At 34.4% G+C, this 16,068-nt stretch overlaps 2 protein-coding genes across 4 annotated transcripts; both read right to left on the bottom strand.

Moving 5' to 3' along the window:
• Positions 1-5,096: 5,096 nt before the first annotated feature.
• On the bottom strand, positions 5,097-10,435 carry LOC149400266 (uncharacterized protein At5g08430-like). Of its 2 annotated transcripts, XM_089613478.1 has the most exons (9): positions 10,210-10,435; positions 9,605-9,684; positions 9,247-9,437; positions 7,738-8,635; positions 7,534-7,631; positions 7,253-7,312; positions 5,732-5,782; positions 5,501-5,571; positions 5,097-5,312 (listed from the first exon to the last, which is right to left on the bottom strand). In XM_089613478.1, exons 1-9 carry the CDS (start codon positions 10,317-10,319, stop codon positions 5,195-5,197), a joined length of 1,677 nt encoding a protein of 558 aa, XP_089469604.1. In that variant the 5' UTR covers positions 10,320-10,435; the 3' UTR covers positions 5,097-5,194. The 2 variants fall into 2 exon arrangements, with proteins under 2 accessions (XP_089469604.1, XP_089469605.1); XM_089613479.1 differs by lacking the exon at positions 5,732-5,782.
• A 2,182-nt stretch (positions 10,436-12,617) lies between these two features.
• On the bottom strand, positions 12,618-15,751 carry LOC149400265 (Cytochrome c oxidase biogenesis protein Cmc1-like protein). 2 transcript variants are annotated; one of them, XM_089610953.1, is made up of 5 exons: positions 15,537-15,751; positions 14,312-14,506; positions 14,072-14,165; positions 12,982-13,086; positions 12,618-12,891 (listed from the first exon to the last, which is right to left on the bottom strand). In XM_089610953.1, the coding sequence occupies exons 3-5, from the start codon at positions 14,114-14,116 to the stop codon at positions 12,796-12,798; spliced, it is 246 nt and encodes an 81-aa protein (XP_089467079.1). In that variant the 5' UTR covers positions 14,117-14,165; positions 14,312-14,506; positions 15,537-15,751; the 3' UTR covers positions 12,618-12,795. The 2 variants fall into 2 exon arrangements, with proteins under 2 accessions (XP_089467079.1, XP_089467078.1); XM_089610952.1 differs by lacking the exon at positions 14,312-14,506.
• Positions 15,752-16,068: the final 317 nt, after the last annotated feature.

Raw genomic sequence — 16,068 nt, 5'->3', positions numbered from 1 at the left:
TCTCCTTTTCTTAAAAAGAACTTAAATATATAATTGGAGATGAGATTGAAAAGGTGCAGAGAAAGAGAAATAGAGAGAGTGAGTGAGTGAGTGTGTGAATGAGAAAGAGTACTGCCTTTTCTAATTTTCTTTTACCTTTTTTTTTTTCTTTCTGATTTTGATTTTGTACATTAGATTTTTCTTCGAATACAACAAGAAACATGAGGGTTTATTAACACCGGCCGGAGGCACAATGACCCCACAATCCTATACCCCATTTATTCAGTTAGAGATTCCCATTTACAGAGTTAGAGGATTGGTTTGTAGTGCTAACACTAATACTTTCGCTTATAGTTGTTCTACATTGTTTGAGCCTAAGCATACATAGGGCTCATTAAAAGGTAAACCCAAACGACTCTGCTAATTAATTAATAATAATACCAATTACTTTTCAGGTGTATCCCCTTCATCAAAGTTTTTAATTATTGTAGGTTAATTGGGGATCCAAAGCTGTCGGAGTTAAAACCTCAAGCCTAATTTATTTATCCTTATATATATATATGTGTGTATGTCTCTTGTGTACTTCTTGTTTTTTTTTCTGCCTTTCCCCCCTCAAATTAAGACTGGTATCTTACCAATAACGACAACCATGACTAAACTTTATTTTCTATATAAGGAATCTTCCAAAAATACTAATATAGAAACGCCAACTTTGCAGTACAAACACCTTGTTATATAAACTAGGCCTTAATTGACGGCCACTTTGAAATAAATAGGTAGTTATAATTATGTATTTTATATAGGCTTGCATTGCATGTTTATGTATTTTTTATTATTAAACTGATGCTTATGTTCTATGATTATAAAGTGTGGTTTGACTTGCTTGGATCTTTTCTTCGGGTGCTTTCTTAACCTTTAATTTTGGCCATACATCAGCATAAAGTCAACAAAGCTTACAACTTATAGTACAGGTGTACACTACACAGATAACTATTTGACCAGAACTTTATTTTTCTATACGTTAGATTGCAAAAGCTACATATTGCTTGTTTTACGTACAGGTTATGCATGGGTACCGGTGTCAAGCAAACAAAAACATTTATGCATGGTTACTGTACAAAATTTCAAATAGAAACAAATCATGCACACAAAAACAGATTTTATACACTCAACAGATACATTCATATTTCATGGAGTGTTGAGTTTATCTTAATGGAACTGTATAAAGAAAAAAGCATGTATATGTTAAAACCGTTAGAAAAGCTCACCTGAAAATCAGAAGTTTGAATCTTTCCACAAATCACTATGTATTATTTATGCTCAGGTTATGAATTGAAGAATTCCTTTTCTCGGTCTGGCAAAAGCTTCTTCACAGAGATGCCAAACTCTTCTTTTTTTTTTTTTTTTTACTGGAACCGCAAACCAATTATACATACCCTTTCTTATCATAAAAATGATAAAGAAACATGCCAATTAAATCATTGCAGTATATCTGAGAGCACACTTTTATTGGAATCTGCTACAACACTCCAAAGAATATCGTTCCTATGAAACTCAAGCATCATTAATGGTTATAACATACGTACTTATTTAAAATGGAATTCAAATTAAGCTAGCGAAATATTTGTGGATTCAAAGTATTAATATTTCTATCACATAATTAATGGTGTTAGAGTTACTTCCACGTCAGCATCCACATCAGCTAGAGCACGGCCCGTAGGTCAAATGCACAGGCTGACTATAACAGATCTATGTTTATTACAATCCCTAATCTGTATGATCAAAGAGAGACAATAAACTAAGATACAAAGATTAATATTGAAATGTGCTTAACGGATATAAGTAACTTTCTCCGATCATACTAAAGATCAGTTTATATAATTTACAAGACTAACAACTTTGCCATTACACATCAAACCCAGAGCTATATAGCCTAGCATTCCCCCCTCAAACAAAGGAAAGTGAGAGCAACGAGGCTGAGCTATTACCGCTAATCTAAAAGTTGTCCCTTGAACACAAGTATTTGTTGAAACTTGGAACATTAGCCAGCTGGGAAGCTGTAGGGAACTTGGAACAGTTTTAGACGTCGTAATTTGCATCCATCAAAGAATTATCTACTTTTTAATCTTCGCCGGTGGGTGTTTGAACAAATTGGCACACTTTGCTGCGTATTGCAATGCCTTCACGGCTGTACAAAAATAACAGAAAATTGGAAGAAAAAAAATTACCTATAACCAAATCAATCTAAAACCGAAAAATTGGTACGACGTCTAGACCAAGGATCGAAATATCGTTACTGTTACCGTACCGGAACTCAGATTATGGTGGGGTACTAGGATACCCGTAGTTTACCGGAGTATCTAGTGAGGGTAAGGGTAAACTGTATCGATGAACTTACCGTTACCGACGTGGTTTACCAGCAAATACCAAACTTACTAGACTTACTGAATGAGTATACAGTGACATATGTATAACTTATATATATGTATATCTGAATAATAATATTAAAATAAGTTAAATATTATTAATATCTAATATAATTTATTTACATATTAAAATAAATAATTACATATGATATAGATATTATATTTGATGAATAATTATCATTTTATAAATTAATTGGGTAAAAAAATTAAGAGTTTACAAAAATTAAAAAATAAATTTTAATGAATAATAACTAAAAAAATTATTTATAATAATAATGGTCCAAGACTACAAAACAATATTTGAGACAAGCTAGATACGATCCACTTGTGCATAAGTCAAATATATATACATGAAACAAAACAAATAGTATATACTATATATATATATATATATATATATATATATATATATATATATATATATATATATAATACAATAAACATATACACTTTGCAAAAAATTGAATAAATGTGAGGATTTTGACCCTAGCATATGCACACACTCAAGTATCAACTATGAAAAATACTATAAATGCATTATAAATGATAATAATAATATGTGTGAAACAAATACTAACGTACATAACTTGAAACAAATAAAATATAAAATAAAAACAACCACGAGTCAAGAACGTGTATAGTAATTTTGACTACTTTCAACAGTCCCACATGGAAAACATAAGCTTTGTAAAAGAAAAGAGGATAAATATGAGGTTGATATTTAACCAATCTGAAACATTGAAATTGGGTTTTAGTAGCTTGTTTTCAAAGATTGAAATGATTTGGGTCTTTGAAATTGAGCCCAAATTGTGTAAATATATATATATATATATATATATATATATATATATATATATATATTGGTTCAGCGAGAACCGGATCTAAACCGTTCAGTTTCTTGGAAAAATACGTTGAAACGACGATGGGAAAAACGCCAACTCCCACTACTACATCTCGCTTCCACTCAGGGACACTTTCCCAAAGGCAACTAGAGGCAGCACCTTGATGCCCATCGAAGAAGCTCAGAAAACCAACGTCCCCCATAAAAGAGGGCAGAGCGGATGTAAGTCGGACTCGGCCAAAACGATGTCGCTCCGCCCCAAACGACCCTCATTGACCTGGCCTCCAACGAGAGAGGACCAAATGCCCCACTCGCCTCGGCCAGTGCCCTTGCAACACACGTAAGCGTGGTTAGCATGCTCCACAACCTCATAAATGAGGTCCGAAACCTCGTGGTCGTTCAGAACATGACCCAAGAGGTCTAGGGAATGATAGAACAAACAGCCTCCCCGTTCACATCTGACATCCTAGCAAAAGATTTCGTGGCCAACTTGCGTCTATCGGATCTCCTACAATACAAGGGAAAAAAATAGCCTCTTCACCACATCCAACAGTATCGCATGTGGATGGTTGTGAAGAGACATTCGCCGATAATCTTGTACCAGGCATTCAGCATCACGCTAGGCGGACCCGCCTTCAATTGGTTCAAAAACCTGAGGCCTGGATCAGTTAACTCCTTCGAGGAGCTACAGTGATCCTTCCTCACTCGCTTCAGCGACTCCCGCAAGAAAATTCTAGGGAAAGCTCACTTGCGATCCCTCAAGCAAAGAAAAATGAGAACATCTCCGCGGATACTTGGTTAGATTCACAGACGAGTCTAACAAAGTAAACCGGTTCGAAGATGGAAACACCATTGTTGATATCCTCGAAGGGCTCCAAATGGGGGACTTCTCCGGCTCCCTGGTCAAGTGAGAGCCGCGGACACTACCCAAGCTCTCGACTCGGGCAGAAAAATACATGTCCCTACAGGACTTCATTCAAAGCCAAAAATCCCATGACGACTGTCGCGGAGAGGAGGAAGACACTGACAACCACGACTCGAGAAGAAAGAGAGCGAGGCCTGAAGACAGCTCGCATCCATCTGTGGGGTCAAAAACCCAGCTAGCGGATAAATTTTACAAAAGGTTGGCTTTATAGGAAATCTCCAAATTTTGGTGAATATTTTGTTTTATTTTTTATGCATTTTTAGAGTTTGGACTATCATTTCTTATGCATTGTATGACTTGTTTTCTTTTTTTACTTGAATTTTGATCACATAGTTTTAGAACCGGATTTGGATATGAGTAAACTGTTTAAAAATTGGATAATCGGTTTCTTTTGAACTAGTTTTTAAACTTGATCCAGACTTTCAAAGAGCCTGATAACTAAATTTTGAAAAGCGATTTTTAAAACTAGACATTAAATTTAAGAAATCGGATAACCGAATTTAAGTTTTGGGTTAGACTGGACAGATTATTAAATTACTTTTTAAAACTGAAAATTTCAGACTTGAACATGAAAAATGACCCAAAATGTACCGAACAAGTCCTATATTATTCAGCCCTACGACTCAATATGAGGTCTACTTCCATATTTTGACAATTTATGACCACTGAAGATAGGCTTGTACAGATGATCCGAAATAAATTAGCAATATGTTTGTGTCGAGACAAGTGTATACCATCAGAGATTTATGTCACTTCAATTCCAAGGATGTCACGTTCTCCTTGAGAGAATAATTGTGACGCAGCAGTTTGAAGAGCTATGAGATACGATCATGAAGACTTTCACTAATAAGAATCTTGTCCACGTACATTACTTAATTCAGCTGGAGTAACCATTAAATACTGACTAGCCACTTTGACCGCCATGTGTTTTCACTAATATGGCTAACATGATATCTCCATATATATATTTTACACACTCTTCAAAAAAGGCCTTCAAATCTTCACTGATCAATATCCTCAACTTCACTGATCAATATCCTCAACTTCATAATCGGGGATGACCCTGGGCAACGTGTGAAGTAGTTCTTCCTGGTACCATTGTGTCTCGAGTTGTTCTCTCTGATCGACATACTCGTACAATGTTTAGAGGGTCTGTTAAGGCCAACTTTTTCTGGACTTTGCAAAATTAATTGATGCATTATATACGGAAAATAATGATCTTTTCAATGTTTAGCTAAATCAAAACAGATCTAATACTCAATCTACTTTGTGAAATACATACATATACATATAATATATATACATATGTATATACATAAACAAGGATATTCTCTTCTCCGTCCCTTCTCATTGGCGTAGTCAATGCGCCTCTGTAGGAGGACCAACTCTCTCTTAATCCACTAGAGCGTCATTTAACAATAAAACAAAGACAAAGAAAGTCAGGCTAACCAAGATATAAATATGATGTCTTCGAGCAAAAACCTCAAGAAGATGTCAAATTATTATGGGTTATTATTATTATTATTATTATTTCATGAACAAGAGATCAAACAAACACACATGCTTGGTGATATCTTCATGTAGACTCCGGGCTTTTTTCTCGAGCTCAACCTGACGAAAATTAGAATTTTGTTTTAGGTTAGCTTTGAAAACATGTTTTATTTTATCAATCTGATTCAATGGGTTCATAATTTATTTGACAAGGATAAAATATTACAAAGAAAAGCATTAATATTTTCTTAATCAAGAGTAATACTATATTTAGAAAATGCTTCTCTAGAAAATATTCCAAGCATATGTGATGACGAATACCCCTGTTAAGATTTGGAAAATAATCTATACATATACATACATATATACATATACATACATATATATATATATATTATATATATAAAGGAAAGGACGGACACTCTCTCACAAATCACTATTCATTATACAGTACCCAATTAATTTTTTGAAATTACATAAATATCCTTTACAACTTCCAAAATTACAAAAATGCTGAACTACAAAACTTAAAACCCTTAAAACCTATAATATCCTCATAGTTCAAGAAAATTCTAGATGTCGGAACATTCTAGATATTTTCAGTGTCATTTATCACTATAAAAATATAATGAATTATATAAATAATTAATTATCATCAACATAAATCAAGCAACTCGCAGCATCGCTCAGGAATTTTGCTTGTATATATATAGAAATCAACATTATTAAGGTTATGACCTTGCTTTCAATAACACATTATGCAACTTTATTGAACACGTTTCTAGCAAAATTGCATAAGCAGTTTCATGATGATAATAGTTTCCATCAATCAAGAAAGTTGACCGACTTTACAAAGTAATATTGCTAATTTTGTCAGAATAGATCATGCAACTTTTTTAGGAAGTCACAGACTCTCAGTGTGTGTGTGTGTGTGTGTGTGTGTGTGTGTGTGTGTGTGTGTGTGTGTGTGTGTGTGTGTGTGAGAGAGAGAGAGAGAGAGAGAGAGAGAGAGGTCTCAAAAACCATGATGCTGTATCTCTGTATATTGTATCTTTTTTATCTCTGGGTACTAGTTTTACATTACAAATAAATTTAAGACCAAAGATCTGTGCTTTGCTAAGATCTTGGGTAGAACTGGTTCTTTACTGGAATATGAAGATTATGAGAGACAGTAACTCATAATTATAGACTGGTCAAACTACTCATAATAAGGCTAATTTACATCTTAAACGGCGAGTCATTTTCGCTCAGGTGGGAAAGGAAACTAGGCGAAGATGCTCTCTCTGATTCCCAGAGAGGAATAGGAAAAATAGAAAAAGACACGCTCGCTAACAACAGTTCTGCAGCTTTTGATTGACATTTTCCATGTTATAAGTGTCGATCAATTCAACTCACAGAGAGTTGTATTTATCAATAAATCAAGTTTTGTTCATCTTAACCTTTCTCGTCTTTTAAATTTTATTGGAGATTTTAAATTATCCATCTGATATAAACTAAGTTAGAAGACAATTCTGTTCTTTTTCACCAATAGCAATGTAAGAAATCTGATGATATATGTCGTGTGCAACATAATTGAACAATCAAACTGACCGTAGGAAGTTTTTTGAAAACGCCATTTTCAATCTTTTCTTGCAAATCCAGGATTTCCTCCTGCAAAATAAACAGCAAAATTAATTGAATATTGCAATGTTGTACTTTATCGACAACGCAACTATGTCATTTTACTTGTCTGAAAGAAAAAAAAAATTAATGACATCCAATTTGAGATTTCTGATGTTGTCACAGCACATAATGTGATTTTAATGGCGGAGCTTTATTAATTTTTCAACTCATTTATATGATATTTCACAAAGGAGAGAGATCAGAATTACCTCAGTGAAATCGGAATCCAAAAGCATGTCAACACTCACAGGTTTTTGCATAGAAGAAGCTTCCAACAGAATATTACCTGGTGATGATTCTAACACTCCTGAAAGGGAAGAAAAATAATTAACACACAACAAGAAATCCATTTATTAAAAAAAAAAAAAAAACAGGGGGGCTCCAACATCACAGTTTCCTAGTCATTAAATTACCCGTTACTGGCAAAAGCCTGTGAGAATTATCTTGTTGACGATCTTTGGCATCACTTTTAATTCTAATAAAACTTCCGACCACCTTTTGTTGAAAATTTTCAGGCTCAAGCTTGAATAACTCCTCAACCAAGCTCTTTCTCAGATAGACGAGCTTAATATTTTCAGATACTATAGAAGCAAAGCCAGTTAGCCTGGAAATAGTTTCAGGCTCACTCTTTTCATCTAAGCTTTCGTCTTCCATTTCATCGCCAACATCTATTTCATGTTCCTCCAAGTTCTCAACAGTACGGTTCTCGGCAAAATGGCTCTCCAAGAGGTTATATACTCTGCTCCTCTTGAAGTTTCTCTTCCTAAAGACTGAGAAGAGCTTTTCGTCGCAGCGAACCTGCCGTTTCTTCTCTGGATCGATCAGATTCTCTTTTTTAATGTAGACTTTGATGATGCGATCAACATCATTGAGGCTTATTGGGCTAGTTGTATCCTTGCCAACGGACTTGAGGAACTCAATTAGAGGTTTCGATGCCCATCCGCAAAACTCCAGTCCCTGCGATTTCTTCTTCTTCTTGTGCGATCGATTATGTGATTCGGTGTAGTCTCTTTTGTTTTTAAGTCCCTTTCTCTTGCCCCGTGCCTTGTGTGATTCTCTCTCGTCTTCATCATCTTCATCGTCACTGAGAAGTACACAGTCCTCGTCATCGTCGCTGAGTTTACCCGAACTCAAGTCACACTTGTGAACTTTCTTGTTTTTCCTCTTCTTGTTTTTCTTCTTCTTCTTCTCCTTTTTTTCAATTGCATAATGGACATCGTCCACAGTCAACCCTTCTTGCTCCTTGATTATGTCCCAATATTCTTTAAAAAGACCCTCCTGTGTATTCCTATCTTTGAAATCTATCACGTTCTGAAATGATAAATAAAAGGAAAATGCCACTACTTAGGTTAGGACTCAAAGTAGCAAAGACGAAAAAATGCAAATGAGCATAGAAACATACAATAACTAACCTTCTTACTCTCACTACAATCCGACAGTTGAGAGAGATTTTAATGGTCGTGACAACTAGTTGTATTATGAATCTTAAAGATAGTTCTGCAACAGCCTTCTAGGTTTTAAAGTAATCACACATGAAAACAGACTTTCCTGACTCTGCTTCGGCAACCATTAAATTAACATATGTTTCCACGCTGTCTAGCCTGATTTTGTTTGCTTTAGTTTAGCTTATAATTTTTTTCTACTGTGTTGTCCTCTGTAATGTCTAAGAAAAATGATACATAAGCCTAACAAACATATTTGGTTCCAGAACATATTCTAGCTTATATAAATAAAAATAAAAAGTGAACAGTTCTGCTACACTCCAGAGTAAACTTTTAAATTTCCATAGGAAAATAATGTTACACAAAAAATAAAGTCAATTATGAATATTAATGACAATGCTCACTATAGAAGCAACGCATATGCAAGAGCATATCAAACAAAATACGAAACAACAGAAAGTTTAGAGTAATTAAGCGTACCCCTTTGGAGTCACGAGGATCTTTTTCTTCTCCAAGTAGAACAAGATCCAAACACTCCTCACAGAATCCACTTTCGTCCTTTACAACCAAAAACTTTGCATAACGAATACAGTTTTCGCATAGAGATTTTGGACAGCAAAAGCAGTTAAAACTCGGGGGGGTTTCACGGCATCTATGGCAAACATGCCGATCTGCAAAATCCAAGAATACAGCGAAATAAGCAATTTCCCACTACAAGACTCTATTTTCCACAACTAACTCAATTGAGTATCGAATTTAGATTTGTGTGACGTCATTGATTAGATAGAATAGGTAACATGAGAAGGAAAAAAAAATCTTAAACACATAACTAACTTACCACAAGTCCAACCATCTCCTACTTCGGAACAAGACCCATCTTTCTGCACACAAGAGGTGTGATAGACCTTCGTACAGTTCCTAAATCAAGACAGCACATAAACCAGTGAGTTACTAATAAGTTTCTTAGTCTCACAGTTAGACATAATTAGTACAAAAGATACCAAGGATTACTCAAAAGCTGAGTGACATTGTAAATTCTAGAATACAAGAATAAACTAATAAAGGCTAAAGTGAATACGAAGAACATATACCATTCTAAACGCTAGTGAGCTGAATTGTTTTTTTTCCCTAATTTTGTGTAATCTGATCTTTAAAAATCAAAATCTTCCTCTACATAATTAAGGGTTCCATGTACTGAAGTTATAAACTTGGACTGATTCTAAATGGTTTTGGGTTTATCTTTGATAAATAAAAATTCACAAGTTGAAACAATCTCCATATGAGTCAAAAGCTTCTTAATCGTCTTCTAGGTTTTCCGTAAAGCAACATACAAAGGAGACATTGTCTTGTTTCCCAAGTAACAAAGTCTCTGAAAAGCTTAATAGAAGCAAGAGCGGTGATAATTTCGGAAAAGAAAAGAAAGAAAGAAAAAACAAAACAAACCCATAATCGCAGAGGATTAAATCACCGCCATCTTTGCAGATGAAACACCAGTCCTCTGGTTCGGCCTCTTCTTCGTCCATGGTAATTTCTACCTCCTTTGCTATCGTCATTTCGCTCGCTCTCTCTCTCTAACGGTGGTCTCGCTTCCGAAGTTACTGGTTCACTTCACTGTATTTTCTTTTGTTTTTTTCTAGGTAAATTTATTTAGCAGCGAATGTTTACAAAGAGCTTGTAAGGTTTTTTTTTCCCATTTAAACGGGGTGATTTAGCTAAATAGTTCATTTAAAATAATGAATTTGCAAAATAAGTCAAAATTTATTTAAAATTGGTGAAATAATTAAAATTTGCAATAATCGAATTTCAAAAATATTTTTGACATTATGTTTAATTTTTTTTTAAATGATAAATTATTTATAAATAATTATAAAAAAAAATTAAATTTGGTGTAAAAAAAATATTTGACAATTATTTGATAATAAAATTTTGACTATTTTATTGAAAAATTTGAAACTTATTTAGTTTTAAATTATTATTTTGTATAACTTTTTCATTTAAACTATCCCCAAAGAAACGAAAGATGAACGTATTGTATTGATAAAACTTAGATATTGAATTTTTATTTGTTAGTTATTATAGTCCTTAACATTATTTTACATACAAATTATATTTCACGGAAAAGGAAAGTGCATGGAATAATATGAGGAATAATATTTCCCTAAGAAATAAATGAATAATATGTGGGATAAAGCCCGGACGTTATAGGTATTTTATATGTATACGATTGCTACCGCAAGAAGTATAAACGCCTTGGCACCTTCATATGAGCGTCTACTACAAGTCCAAGAAAGGCCGCAAGACCCAGACCGCCTACACCGAGCTCAATTCTTAGATCTTTGCTTGTTGATTGCTTCTGTGGTATTATTGACCAAAATTATATGATATATTATAATAATATAAACGCACGTGCCATTATTGGTCAAGATTACATGATCTAGTACAATAACAAGATTACATAATCCACTAGCTCCATCTTTATACAAATCCTTCAATTCTTGGCAGCAAATGGTTGATGTGATGTCTGTACCAGCATACGCGATGAAACTCGGACAAAACATATGCAAATTCTTTGTTCATGAGCACATTCCAACATCTAAGGCAGACTCACATCATTTTCGAAACATGATCCGGTCCGCTCAGGAGTTTGGTAAGTGAATTCTAATTTTGGTGAAGAACGTGACGCGCAATACAACAGCGGTGGTGAATTCGATCCTCAATTCAGCGGCAGTGGTGGATATAGCGTACCACAAACGGACGATGAATACAACCGCATGAATCCAGCCTGTTTTGAGTCAGGATATGGAGGCAACACGTACGAGGGTTTGTATGATGCAATGTCATTCTCTTCTACTAGCAAAGACGTTGATCAATTTCACAGTTTTTCGGTGGATTCTCGATTACACCGGAGGACTCATAATCCTCGCATCCAGTTGAACCGCATGGCGGGTCTTACACTTATCATGAGTATCCGATGATAGTCCCCGTGCCCGTGCCTATTCCCGTCATCCCCGTCTCTCTCCCCATCTTAAGGGATTTTTATCATCCACATGAGACCCAACCTCGTCTTCATTACCGATCAGGTTTTGAAAAATACTCAATTTATGTTGCATTAGATCTGTGTAACTACGATCGTCACGTAGAGACTTATATGACTACATATGTTCACATGATGACTTGGTACGAGTATTGCCTGATGCAAGACCAACAACCTCATACATTTCAGGGTCTCCGACACTCTACCAACGAGTAGCGACAATGACTCTGAACTCTATTGTTTTTTTACTATGCTTTGGTTTGTAGTACACTTATTATATTTTGTGTTGTTTTGTGTGAGAACTCTCTATTACATGTATCTTTATTTGTTTTCTTTATTTAGATATTAATGTGACTTTGTTTGAGAACTCTCTATTATATATGTATTGATTTGTACTCTATTTAGAATTCTATGTGTGAATTGTTGAAAATTTTATTTTAAAATTTATTTTTTGGTGTATCATAAATTTAGACAAAATCCTAAGTAAAAAATTGTTCAAATACCCCACGGAATACCTTTTTTTGGGCGGTATATCCCGCGGAATACGGTTTAACACACGGTACGAAATACCTCGAACGTTCATCAAATACCACAGGATACCACGGTACGAGACGAGATACCCCAAAATTAAAAGTGCAGTACACCGCGAGATGCGAGAATTTAATCCTTATTGCTATGAACGCTCTTTCTCGGCCACATTAACCGGGAATAATTAAAGTTATATGAAAAAAAGGCGTAGGTCTGTGAAGACTGAAGAGATAGTAATTAACTTTCAGTTGAATCACGAGAAATATGAGCCATTAACACCAAAATCGAATTCAACAAAAAGTTAAATAATTCTGGAAAGAATGGAATTGCTGAATTTCAAATTCACATGTGCATGTAATGTATGAACCCCCATTTTTATTTCTCTAAGCCATAAAGTATACAATTTTGACCAACCAATGGAAGAGTGGCCTTACGAATGAAATATGTATAACTGACATCAACACTGTTCAGGAGCTCTCAGCATTTCTCTTCTTCCTTAAAGCTTTAAGCACTTCGTTTCTTTTTTTACTCTCTTCAAAATTTGCCTTTCTCTTTACGGCTTTCTATTAAGAAAAAGAGATCTGTTACTCACCACAGCAATCCCAAAACTGTAAATCACAAGGAAAATGAAATCCATTACCAGATTAACTCACCTCTTCTCGAAAGCAGCGGTCGAGCTTTATCTTTAGATCGGTACATTTACCGAAAAATTTGCCATACGGATGATCTAAATGACACTGTTGGAACTGCTCAATTATCTGAAGGAAAAAACACCACTTATAATATGAACCTTGCGAGTATTTATAGAATATACAATGCAACATAAATAGATTTTGCAGGAATATCAAGAGGTCTACTCTCATAAGGAGTCACTTCATTCCGCTATCTCTGATCCACATTTATCCTATCTATGTATAGACTAACATATTACTATTTAACTTGTCTTAAAGTCTATAAACTCCCTTTTCAGTTGACTAATATTGGTCACCCACTCTCCTAAGAACCTAGCAACTTCAAAACAAAATTTTATCTACATTGCAATCACTAAAGAGTTTTTGCTTTACTCAAGAACTCATAAAATTTATACTCATAACAACAACAGACCAACAGAAAGCCAGTTAAAATTCCATTTATATAACCAATGATGCTAAGACGATAGACAATTTTATTTTTTTAGTTTACAAACTTCCAATACGTAATTGATTGGACACTACTTGAAAATGAAAACGGCTAGAAGAAGTGAGTTAGACAAATCTTCTTTTGTCGCCAACCACAGACCAACCAATCAAATAAAATCGTGTTTAAAAACCCAAGAATTTGAATCCATTATCTAATCCCTTCACTCTCTTTGGCCTCTGAAGACTCAAATACATCTTTACCCTTTGAACACATCTCATTCAGACACACAAGAACTCCCCTTTTTTTATCTGCACTCATAAAAAATTACACAACATGCAGGTCCATCAATGCTCTCTCTCTCTCTCTCTCTCTCTCTCTCTCTCTCTCTCTCTCAGTTTTCAGACTCACAAGAACTCTCAACGCTGAACCAATGAGATGTTAACCGAGTCGTATTTTACTCAGTTGTCTCGGAGACTAAACCAACACTCCTAATTGGGATTTGTGTGTTCAGTTTTGTTCACGTATAAACAACAAAAAAATGGACCGATATTCGTACAATTGAATGACACTACAAAATAAGATTGAAAAATAAAAAGAAAGAAGCTTTTGAACAATTTGACTCACATCGACACACATTGGATGCTTGTGAAGCGACAATGGAGGATGCATATTTGTTTTAGTCGAATTGATTTTCGAAATCTCTCAAGCTCTCAATGCGCTGCAACAACAAACCCGCAATCAACACACAGCCACAGCTAATAAAAACACATCAATCAGTAGATCACCACTATGAGAAATATATAAATATATATATATAAAGTGGTATTTTTTATAAATAAAAAAATATATATATATCACACACACCACTATGAACTGGTATTTTATCACCACTATCACCACTTGTAAAGAAGAGCCAGGCGACACTGTTCATGCAGACAGTGTTTACTGTTAAGTCTAAAATGAGACGATGATTTTGCCCTTCGGATGTCATAAAATTACATAACTTGCACTGGATGATATTATAAAATTGCCACTCTGATTTAGCAAAGACAATTATCTCTGAAAAAAACGAAAAATTACAAATTCGTCACTGCTTAAAATTACCAAGTTGCCACTACTCAGTTCTAACTTCTGAACTAGATTATTCTGGATACATGACGGTTGGTATTCGTCGTAATCATCCAAAAGCAATCAAAGTAACAAATATCAATTTATCAATCAAAAATATCTAAAGAACTTCCTTCCAAAAGCCATCAAAGTAACAAATATCAATTTATCAATCCATGTTGGAAGAAGTGTTATTGAACCGTGAGTGAGTAGTCACTCTGAAATAATTTCTTCAAGATCTTTCTTGCTTTCTGTTTATAATCAGAAACTAATTACGATATTCACATTGATGCTCATCGTATAAGAAACTAATTTCTTCAAGATCTTTCTTGCTTTCTATATAGGTCCGGATATTTTTCGATATGAAGTAATCACAGGCTGCGGTGGGTTCACGTTGATGAGAGGCTAACCCTAACTAAGAGTTGTATTTCGCGTATAAAAAAAAGTGCGTTTCACTTACTAAACGTGTGATGAAATCTTAAGAAACAACTATTTCAGATACACAATCAAAGTTTACAAGCTTACGAAGATTTTTTATAGGTAAAACAAAAAATGACTAATTTAGTGAAATAAGTTGTTTAGTAAATCTTTTCGGATCGAAATTCGTCCGGAAATGCTAACTCCTTAATTACTATAACAATATATCAGACCCTGAGTTCGAATCTCACCATAAACCCCAACTTCACAAATAATGCTTCAATTTTCACAGTAATTTTCGTACCTAAATTATAAATATCAAGCAGGGATATCAACCAACAGTGAATTTCATCAATAAACAATGAAGCAAAACACTCGAGACAAGTTTTAATTTTAATCTTAAGCCAAAACCCCCAATTTTTCCCAACACTCAATCGACACTACCACAACGATCGAAAAACCTACAAGCTAATTCATGCCTCAACTTCACACCAAATTCAAGCAAAACCCTAAATTCCCCTCATTAATTTTCGAGCAAGAAAAGAATAAAATTTTGAACAATCACCTTGCAATGATGTTGGGTCGGTCGAATATCTGCGATGTTTTTTCTTTCTTCTTACTCCTCCGTCCTTCCTCTCTCTCTCTCTCTCTCTCTCTCTCTCTCTCTCTCTCTCTCTGTTCTGTTCTGATTTTGTTTTCTCGAACTCTCTTTTTTATCGGATTATCTCGAACTCTCTCTGTTCTGATATTACTGGGTTATAAAGGTGTATCGGCTGTAATCATTGTACTAAATAACTTGTGTTTTGATTTTATATACCTTGTGTTTTTAGCGGTGAAATATCGAGTTTAACTTTTGATTTTCAAAAATATCGAGATCATACCATCTGTTTAACTAAAATGATGAAATTATACTTTAAAATAGACAACAGTGCCACAACTCTTCTTTTTATTGACTTTTCATTGACATTGACTATAATATTTATATGTAAATACCAATTATTTTTATTCATTCGCATCATATATGTAATTTATTTAAAAACTAAAAACTAAACAACAGTCTATTAATCGTGGATAACGCAAAAAAATGCAAAATGGTA

This window comes from Urtica dioica, chromosome 4 (assembly GCF_054948205.1).
Source record: "Urtica dioica subsp. dioica isolate 48M chromosome 4, U.dioica_male_clone48M_v1_H2, whole genome shotgun sequence".
NCBI lineage: Eukaryota > Viridiplantae > Streptophyta > Magnoliopsida > Rosales > Urticaceae > Urtica > Urtica dioica.
Note: the sequence above shows the minus strand (reverse complement) of the source record. Positions and strands in the feature narration are given on the sequence as shown.

What these genes read in the sequence shown, in the direction of transcription:
- LOC149400265 (XM_089610953.1), bottom strand. Translation starts at nt 14,116, where the DNA reads ATGCATCCTCCATTGTCGCTTCACAAGCATCCAATGTGTGTCGAT. An exon ending in AGCATCCAATGTGTGTCGAT is followed by an intron (nt 13,087 to 14,071) that starts GTGAGTCAAATT and finishes TTTTTCCTTCAG; the next exon opens with ATAATTGAGCAGTTCCAACA. An exon ending in ACCGCTGCTTTCGAGAAGAG is followed by an intron (nt 12,892 to 12,981) that starts GTGAGTTAATCT and finishes TTTTCTTAATAG; the next exon opens with AAAGCCGTAAAGAGAAAGGC.
- LOC149400266 (XM_089613478.1), bottom strand. Translation starts at nt 10,319, where the DNA reads ATGACGATAGCAAAGGAGGTAGAAATTACCATGGACGAAGAAGAGGCC. An exon ending in AGGAGATGGTTGGACTTGTG is followed by an intron (nt 9,438 to 9,604) that starts GTAAGTTAGTTA and finishes TGGATTTTGCAG; the next exon opens with ATCGGCATGTTTGCCATAGA. An exon ending in ATCCTCGTGACTCCAAAGGG is followed by an intron (nt 8,636 to 9,246) that starts GTACGCTTAATT and finishes TTATCATTTCAG; the next exon opens with AACGTGATAGATTTCAAAGA.